Below are 9,947 nucleotides of genomic sequence, written 5' to 3' on the forward strand. Positions count from 1 at the left end.
GTGTTCAGCTTCTGCGTTAGAGCCCCAGCCCAACAGGACGCCTCAAATTATGGATAGTTTAAACCCTTTTTATGCATGATATGGAAAACATCACAGAGCTGTGCAGTATTTGCTATACATAAGGTCGACACTCGTGGATCATAATGTTAACATTGCTTGTTATGGCTTGTGTTATACACCCAAACATGGTGTTGCAAGTTAAGATACTATAATAGGCATTACTTTTACTTGAAACCTGAATGTGCTATTTAGGTTTTGTAAAGGAGTGGTGTTTTGCTCGGGGCACCAATAGTAGTTATTGGAGTCATTACTGTGACCTTTCGCATTCACAAGATTGTATTACACAAGGCAATATTGGAATCAACGCTAACACCAAAAGGTGAACATTACATATCAACACACAGTACAAAGGACAAAAGCAGTGGACGGTGCACGACTACTGGAAAACAGTTATGGTATGTGTTACTCAGTCACTGCTCTCTGGATTGCATATTGAACCCAGTTCCAGGAAATGATAGCCCTAAATGTCTGCATGAGGGAACATTTTGATTTCTAATGAAGAAACTTGTTGCCGCTCCAGCTTCAACACTGTCAGATGGAGGTGGATTAGAGGCTGGATTGTTTTAAAGTCCCCTCTCTCAAACACACAGCTGCTGCTTTTTCTCAGGTGGACATCAAGTGTGATTGACTTGATGATACCACTTGTGCTAATGTGTGTGAGACCTTGTTAATTTGCAGTTCAATCCTTCGGGGATTCCTAAGCTCTCCACTGATAGATCTGTGAATCTGTCTGCCCGATCGGAATGCAACACTCTAATACCCAGCATGCCGCAGAGAGGCTGCTGCATAACGAACCTGTCACTCATCCCCCCCCCCCCCCCCCCCCCCCCCCCCCCAGCAAATGTTGGACTGAATGTGTGAACGTGTGATAAGTTTAGACTGTCTGTTTCCAGATGTCTAGCTGGGTGAGTGAAGATTGCTTTCTCTGCAAGCATTGAAGCACGTGAACACAATTTTAGAAGAGAAATATTTGTCAACTTTCCTGTCAAGGCAAATGTATCTCCATGTTTGGTGATTACTGGAAGTTTGCACACTCTCGTAGTTTCATAAAAGCCTTTCAAACTGGATAATGACAAAAAACCATAGTCATAAAGTTGCATTCCTTTGGTTATTAAAATCTGATATTTCAGATCTCCATTGTTGCCTAATAGCTTTAAACTAAAAGTTACTGGTAAGAATCTTTAAAGTTTAAAAGTTGGATGGGCATAGGTGACAGTTTTGTTTGACTTTTTTGAACTATGACACCTTTCCTGAATTGCCGCATGAGGACAGAATAAGCATTATAACTAGAATATGTTCTATTTGCTATAGAGCTTAAACGCAAGGGTTTTCTTTATTATTCAGTGTTTTGACGTGTCCTGAGGTGATCTCACACAAAGTGTGAAAGGAAGCTTTGACACCTCCTCCTAAGTCCATGCCACACGTTGGCACCGTGGCAGTGGGGCTCAGCTGGTGGTCCCCCCCCCTGTGAGTGATTCTTTCAAGACGGCTGTTAACGGACTATAACCTGCTTTTTTTTTTTTTTGTTTCTCCCTGGTGCGTGTTTGCATGTGTCGACGTAGCTGCAGCAGTGGCGGGCCCAGCAGGAGGAGGTGGCAAAGCTAGAGGCAGCTATAGCTTCTAGACAACAAGAGGACGAAGAGGCGAGGCTAAAGAGGGAGCAGGAGAAGGAGGCTGCTGTCAGATCGCAGCACAAAGAGAAGGTAAACATCATAACACCCATCACACTGAATGTATCGGTTGTTTTCCTGCAGCATTTTTGCTCCATATCAAAATGTGTGCATTTGAGTGTTTATATCACATTTTACTGTCCTTTTTTATGATTTCACAATATTTGTAAAAACATGTATTATGATCAAACCACGTACAATTTAAAAAGTGGTGAAAAAGCAATCGTCATAGGTATTTTACGGTAAATATTCTTTGTAGATACTATAGCAGGTGGTATTTTTTATCCTGTGCCCACACCATTCATATGTTGTGTGCACAACCTATTACCTTGTTTACCTAGTTTATCTTAAGCAAAAAATAACAAGATATTTCCCTATAATTTCACTTGTAGACACTTTTAAATAACTTGTTTGCATCTTTTGGGACAATTGGAGCTCTCTATAGATACAAAACATATTACCATACTATGTCATAAGGTTTTCAATTAATGTTTTCCATTAGATAAAATTAGACTAGCTTTAAATTGCCTCCCAGTTGTTGCTACGTTAAAGTTTTTTTTATTTACGGGCACCCATGGAGATCAAATTAAAAGCATACATTATTACAATTATCTGGGCATTTTGATCATTTAATTTAGTTGTTGTCCTCACAGGTACAACTGCTCCACAATCTGTGTGTGTGACTGTTTAATTATTTTGCTCCTCAGGGGTCTGCTTGGAGAACGTGGGCAACCTGAGACACTCTGATTAATGAGAGCATTTAGGCTGCATTGGATTCCATATCATTTAGCACAATAGTCTGCCGGGCATTGAAATATCATCTCATTCTTTCTATTTAAACTTATCTGATTCCTGCTCTGTCACAATCAATAGGACATGACGATCTTAAAGAGTTCTGTAGGAGTCAAATTAGTGGAAATGTGGCTTCTATTCTGGCGGCTGTTGTTAACTTTTTCTTGTTTTTCTTTGTAAATTGTTGTTTTTTCCCCCAAGGTCAGGCAGTTTCATTTACAGCAGCAGACGAGGAGGGAGATGCTGGAGGCGAGGGATCAAGAGAGACTCGCTAATCTGAGGAGCGTCATGGAAGAACAGGCAAGGCGAGATAAAGAAAGGTGAGTGTTGCACCATGGGACCTTGAGTTTTCAAAGAGATGCTAAAAGAGTTGCTTATATATAAGCCTATATAGAATACATTATTATTATCAAATATACTACTACTTCATCTACACTTCCAATATCAAGCTAACTTTACTCTTCTTTATGTAACAGCTATGTAGTAAAGGACCGGGCGTTTTTGGAGGTTAAAGTCAGTAGAGTAGAGTCACCCAACTTTATGGATGTGCAATGCAAAATTGCTGGACTATCCCTTTAACTGAAAGAGAGACTAGGAGACTGATAAACAGCACCTCGTGTCAATATAACTCCTGGATTGAATGTCACAGACGGGGAGGCTTTGGCTCAATGGGTAGAGCGGGTCATCCTCTGACCACAAGGATGGCAGTTCCTACTCCAAGTTGCTTCTGGGGGCTTTACAGCAGCCCACTGCTCCTCAAATGCTTAGGATGGGTTAAATGCAGAGATTAAATTGCATGTATGTAGCTGTATGAATTTGATGATTGTAATACATTTTAAGACTGTGGGTGGATTTGACCTTTAACCCCTTAATAAGCTGCGCCTTGCACTTGAAACTTTTGCCCAGAGGGAGCAGTGACAAAACTGCATTATATAGTTTAAAACACCCTGTTTGGTGCAATTTGCTTAGCATTTCTCTGCAGACACTCACAGAGTCTGGCATTAAAACCAGATAATGATGCTGACTTTGGCTGTGAGAATGAACTTGGCAGGAATGAGAACAGCAATCATGGTGGGGCTGAGGAACAGATTAAAAAAAAAAAAGACGATGGGAGAGGAGCTGCACTCTGGCAGCTCCATAAAACCCTCCACCGCCCGGAGGCCTGCTGTGTCAGGAGCGATAGGTAGGTCATGGCAGTGGCAGAGGAGGAGAGGGGCTGTTCGGGTCTGATGTCCACACCCTCTGTGCTCCCTTTAGGGCCCTGTTTCGGGCCGATATGTTGCAGCGGCGAAGGGAGGAGAGAGAGGCGCGGGAGCTTGAGCGGCTGAGAGAAGAAGAAGAGAAACAGAATCATCTGGAAGTTCTCAGAAACCAGGTGGGTCTTTATATACGCTTGTTAACCCTTTTAACCACTCTAGTTGCCTCGGTTGAAATGACCCAAAGGGAAGACTTGGACTCATCCTTATCTGAGTTGAGAGATCACTGCCACCCTATGGCAGTAAATAAAAATAAAATTATCTCGATGTTAAATGCTTTTTTCCCCTCATAACCTCAGGTTAGGGTGGTGGCAGAGGCAGACCCAGAGAGGATGATGGCAGATACAGAGGCTTGGAGGGGTCGACTCTTGAATGTAGAGGAGTTTCAGCTCCAAAGGCCTCTCTATAGCATCAACACGTACACAGACACACAGGTAATGCATGATAGCATCTACCCTCCTGAAACCTTTAGTTTCTGTTTGAATTATTACAAAAGCTCTACAGCTACATGGTCCTTTGCCCCTAGCTCCCACACAGTATGACTCTTTCCCCAGTTTCCTTGAATATTCCACCGTTTACAGAATGTTTAGTTTCATCTGAGGTGAAACTGACCAGTGGCCCATGCAGGGCAGGACAATTGTGTAAGCTGGTTGGCTGGTCAATCAATGTTTTACCACATGTCAAAAAACTTGTACAGTATACACAGCCTTGATCTCAATGTGTGTGTGTGTGTGTGTGTGTGTGCGTGTGGTTTTGTCACCATGGTTCGAGTTTGCTTATTGTGTAACACAAGCAGTGACTAATGATTGTCACTCATTCAAATCTTCTCCTCTAATACCAAACTGTGAAGGATTAGTGATTAATCTTGTTGTAGGTATTAAATGCAGAGTAAACCATAAAAACAAACAATGGTATCGCAGCGGGCTGATTTAGTGTGAAACAGCCGGATACGTATTATTTATTGTGGATTTCCTTTTTACTTCTGTTTTCCAGATTGTGTCTGATCCAAGAGTGCGGGTTGAGCAGGCTCTACGGGAGGCTGGTCTGCACCACAGCCAGTATGCCAAAGACCTCCTCTCTGTTATCAAGCCCCCTAAACCACCGAGACGAGATACCAAATCCATACTCAAATTCTGACCGGGGGCTTGTTTGGGGTCACGTTATTAAGTCCAACCCTTGTTCTGCTTTTATCAAATGTAAATGTATGCATTTTAATAAGCTGCACGTGTAAGAATCATATTTACAGTTGGACAGATCACACAGTTTAGTGTGACCAAGTGACACAGAGCAATTACCGTTATTGACTTTTATTGAAAGTTTTATACTCACCTCATGAGTAATACATTATCATACAGTAGCACTGAGTGACAATAAACATGCACCTCTAACAGATGATGATGACATCTCTGCACATTTATCAATATTTATTGACCGTTTATGTTACTTTCAGGAATAGTGCATTTGCATAAACAAGCTTGTGTGGCACAAACGACTCAATGACATCATTGATTATGTGTGTGTGCTGCGAACAACACCCTAACTTTCTGTGTGTGTGTGTGTGTGTGCTGGACACACCTAACTTCCCTCGTGGATGTTCTCACTTCCTCAATGTTCGAGGTTACACCTGTGGATGTGTTCAGACAACACCCCAACATCTGTTATGATCTCAGCCTTTAAGGCCCCCACCCTGCTTACATCAGCTCTTTCCACACACACACAGACTTCACTTTACTCAGATACACATACATTATTATTATCAGTTTTACATTTGTTAAATCACTTCATTATTCTTATGTAATACATACTTGCTTTAAAATGATTATTAGATTTCATCCTTTACTTAATTATATGCTTTGTGTCCCTTTAGCCTACTTTCATATCGAACTGTCTACACATTAACATGTTAAAATACGGTATATATATATATACATACATGTAAACATATCAGCTATATACTCTATTTGGGATGCTGGGGTTGGGATGGCAGATGTAGGGATTTTATGCGACATGCCCCAGGCGTTTCTTGATAAAGTGGGACACCAGGACTTGAGGTCTCTGCTGATACTCCGCCAGAACATCATGCGAGGCGGTGATCTGGTCTCCCTCAAAGCGGTTCAGCAATGCAACACAGACCACAGCCCCTGGAGAGAAAAGGGAGATTATTGGTCATATAGTGCAACTATTTTCTAATTTCTTTGGTCCTCACTTCATTGGGTCAAATCATAAATCAATTGAGGCTCTGTATTCCGTACAGTTTATGATCAATATAGAGGTGTTGCAGAGGCAAGATGTTATCTTCAAAGCCATAAATAATCTGTGCCACTGTACAGAATGTACAGAATACATTTCGTAACGCAAACACTATATACACTAATACCTTTGAGTCCACAGACACTGCACATGGCCGCAAATACGGAGGACTCCATTTCAATATTCCTCACTCCGGCCTCGTAAGCTTTCCTCAGATACTCCAGTTTGTCTTCATGAGAGAAGGAGCAAAGAGCTCCGTCAAGTCGGCCTTGACCTAGAGAGACGCAGCACAAGATCTGTCACTATCCGACCACTGGTTGTGTTCTGATGAAGTTCTCTGTGAATATGATCACAAAACAACCAGAGCATGAGGTGTTTACCTTCATAAAAGTCATCGGTGCACATGGTGTTTGCAATCACTGTGGGGATGTGTTGAAGCTCAGAGGAGCACTGCAGAAGCTCATTGGCCACTCCCTGGTCCAGCTCAGTGCTCCTGGTGATAACTTTACCCAGAACCATCTGCTCAAACTGGGGGAGGAAGGAGGAGTCCACTGCTTTATCCGTGACCACCACTGTCCCAGGAGCCAGACCTAGAGACGGCACCGGGCAGACATTTTAAATACGATTTATTTTAAAGGCCCTGCCTGATGAACCAGGATGGAGGAGAAATTCAGGGAAGGCACCCTTTTGAAAAAGGTTTTCCAACACTTTCAAAACAAAATGCAATGTGCTTACCAAGACCACCAGATGTTCCAAGGCGAAACAGGACCACGCCACAGCACTGAGCGTGGTGCAGCAGTTTGATGAGCTCATGCAGCATTATAGAGATGGAAGGGACGCCCATTCCATGCTGTGATAGAAACAAGATCAGCATAGAAATTACTTTCAAAACAGTCAACGTATTTAACCAGTAATGCAATATTTGAAGCACTTGGCAGCTGAAGTAAAGCCTACTAGGACAGTACATGCCTTAGTTCTGTAATACTTACACTAATAGAGAGCACTGGTCCCACTTTATACATGCAGTAACGATCAGTCGCCTCGCAGATATCTGTGACTTCCTCTGGGTTTCCAGGCAGTTCCAGTTCCTGGTGGATGAACTGGGCGAAATCCTTCATTCGATTCGAGCTGCCTCCAACACACACAAACTGTGCGAAATAAGAGAAAGAGGACGAGTGAATTCCGTTTTCTTGCTTTTGAAATTGTAAACCCCAAAATTGTGATTTAGTTTTTTTTATTTTAGCATTTCACAAACCTTAACATCTCCAAACATTTCTGGAAGATTGTGAGTCTTGGTGCTCAAGCTGAGGTGGTAGAGAATATCCTCCTCCATGGTGGCCAAGTAGGGATTCTTCACTTGGACTCGTTGTCTACGGGAAATATAGTACGGCACATTAACAAAGGGTCAATCAGTGCTCCCAATGGATTACCAAAAATATTACAATGGCTTTTGAAGAGCAACAAGAAGCAATAGTCAATTCCAATCTTGGCCGGACGCGTATTTGTCCTCCTTTTTGGAGTTCCACTGGGCCTAAAGAGCCGCGCGATAGAATATTTTTGCTGGAACGCAGTCTAACAAATGATTGGTTAAAAGCGTTGTCAAATAAATATCTGATAGGCTTAGGTTAGGTTCTAGCCCTATATCATTGGTTAAAAACGTAAACAAGGCTCCGTGTGCTGGCTACGTCATATCTACGCACTGAGGCCGACTGACCTCAATCATCAGAAACCGACGTCGCTTCACGTGACGCTTCAGAGGAAAGGACGTCTCATGTCTGTTAAAACATATCTCCTCGCGTCTTCTCTCCTCTCCATTTGTGTCCGTACATGATCACTGTACAGAGTTCTTTTCTGGTCAGGGCCGTTTTCAGCGAACATTCCAATAAAGATGCACTTTAAATATTGATAAAAAAAAAAGATCGTATGTTTTCAGTTGATTTAATGGTGTTAATAAACTACTACTTATATTAATAAAGACACAGTTATCATCACTGTCAGAGTGGAGATGTTTTCTCTGTAGTCTGTTACCTGTTAAACAAACTGCATCGAGTGTTTTTATACGTGCGTGGTATTTATACACAGTGTGTGTATTTATACTGTGTTCTGTGTCCTGCTTATACGCGCAGCATCGTTTCTACCGGCGGAATGCGTCTTATTTATTAATTACTTACGTCGGTATGTTTTTAGATTCTGATTGTGACGTCATTATAAAATAACCCACAATGATTATGGTTTCTCTTCATTACATGTTGTAAAAAGTGTTTCCTCTCTCCAGCTCTATGATTTTAATTACATAATACAAGTTATTTAGGGAAACAACAGATCAAATATTTTTTATAAATGAAGAAAGTTTTTTGAAAACAGATCTAATATATAACTTGAGTTTAATCTGTGATCGTCTTCACTGTGGTATGAAACTCCAGCGTCAGACCGCTCAGCTGCAGCGTCCAATCAAATAACAAATAAACAGTGAGGGGGCGTGTCCAGCGTGCTCGTGGCTCCTCCGATTTGGGACGCACCCATAAGAAGAAAACATGCCACGTCAGACGTCGTTCAACCCAGAATGGACCAAAGAACATGGTTTTATTTCAAAAAGCAGTCGAGACTCCTTTCATGGCTTCTGCACTCTCTGTCGCTGTGATGTTGACATAAGCAGTCAGGGTAAAGCTGCCATTGAAAGACATGCGGGAACAGAGTGAAGGTGGAGTTTGCTTGAATACAAGTGGACTGCTGCACACATACACGGATGAAGACACTTCACACAAGTCCCCAATACTTTACTTTTTGAGCCGTTAAATGTTAACCAAATTTGTTTGGTTTTCTTTATGCTTTTAAAACATTCATTTATCTGTTTATTATTTATTATTTATGTGACCTGTGATTTAATTTGTACATTTTAAGTCCACAAATGTTATGCTTTGTTGGACTCAGCACAGTGGTCAGTTTTTGAACACCACAATGTATTGAATAAATACAAATACTGTGAACAAACACTTTTTGACTCTTTAAGACTCTTTAATTTGTTTCCTATTCTGTTACACATACATCATGTAGCAATCACACAAAGTTGTATTGTAGAGGGGAGCACGCCAGAGTCCTATGCAATTATTCACAGCTTCACTAAATACCGCAGAGTGTCCTCCTTTTTGGTGTTATGGATCTGGCCACCCTATTCCAATCTGATGTTCCCAAATACTTACTTGGTATAATCTTTGTGGTCACTCCCCATACGGTTGAGTGAAATTGGATCCATGACTCCAGGAGACGCTTTGAAATCCAGGTTAAAATCTCTTCAAAAGTTGTTCTTCTGCAAAAAAAAAAACCTCCAAATTCTCGTTGCGCCTGTTTTTGAATAAAAGTTGTGTCTGGCTACAGAGCTAATATAGCGGTGACGTCTGACCCTCCCACTGATTGGTTCCCGAAAGAGGGGTAGCACCCGTCCTTGCCCTCGCAAAAACATCCACCACACCCAAACAAACGGAGCGAGATCACGGGGAAATGTGTTGCCTCAGTTCCGGAGCGTCAGTGTAAAAGCGTCTGATTTCCCACAGCTTTCACACAGCTCTCCCGTATGGGGAGTGACCACAAAGATTATACCAAGTGAGTATTTGGGAACATCAGATTGGAATAGGGTGGCCAGATGACACACAGCTTTCCCAAAGAACACTGAGATAATCTCTGACATTGACATGTCATACTTTGTTGTGGTGAAACTAAGACACGCACGCACACACACACGCACACACACAGAGCTAATTTCATGTACAGCCAACTGCACTGCAGTGAATATTTTCCCTGCAAAAATCAACTACATCAAATCCTGTATTTTATGGGTTGTTTTAACGGTAATGTTACATTGTTGATCCGAGAAAATGGACCGTTATTTGCTGTAATGTTACAGTGTTATGTGCCAAATTCA

General features: G+C 41.8%; 2 protein-coding genes across 2 annotated transcripts in view; one reads left to right on the top strand and one right to left on the bottom strand.

The window, feature by feature from the left end:
- LOC142968396 (coiled-coil domain-containing protein 148-like) overlaps positions 1–4,994 on the top strand; it is a 28,104-nt gene extending 23,110 nt beyond the window's left edge. Inside the window, exons 10-14 of the mRNA XM_076108254.1 lie at positions 1,623–1,763; positions 2,724–2,842; positions 3,780–3,897; positions 4,078–4,212; positions 4,772–4,994. Of these exons, the coding sequence (XP_075964369.1) occupies positions 1,623–1,763; positions 2,724–2,842; positions 3,780–3,897; positions 4,078–4,212; positions 4,772–4,915 (657 nt within the window). The 3' untranslated portion in view covers positions 4,916–4,994. The remainder of the gene's footprint in view (positions 1–1,622; positions 1,764–2,723; positions 2,843–3,779; positions 3,898–4,077; positions 4,213–4,771) is intronic.
- Positions 4,995–5,069: 75 nt separating this feature from the next.
- Positions 5,070–9,447, bottom strand: upp2 (uridine phosphorylase 2). The gene is made up of 7 exons (XM_076108265.1): positions 9,229–9,447; positions 7,284–7,398; positions 7,018–7,176; positions 6,764–6,878; positions 6,409–6,618; positions 6,156–6,302; positions 5,070–5,919 (listed from the first exon to the last, which is right to left on the bottom strand). Exons 1-7 carry the CDS (start codon positions 9,279–9,281, stop codon positions 5,777–5,779), a joined length of 942 nt encoding a protein of 313 aa, XP_075964380.1. The 5' UTR covers positions 9,282–9,447; the 3' UTR covers positions 5,070–5,776.
- Between the last annotated feature and the right edge of the window lie 500 nt (positions 9,448–9,947).

The sequence above is a fragment of the Anarhichas minor genome, unplaced genomic scaffold (assembly GCF_050575085.1).
Source record: "Anarhichas minor isolate MPS153535 unplaced genomic scaffold, ASM5057508v1 ptg000004l, whole genome shotgun sequence".
NCBI classification, from domain to species: domain Eukaryota; kingdom Metazoa; phylum Chordata; class Actinopteri; order Perciformes; family Anarhichadidae; genus Anarhichas; species Anarhichas minor.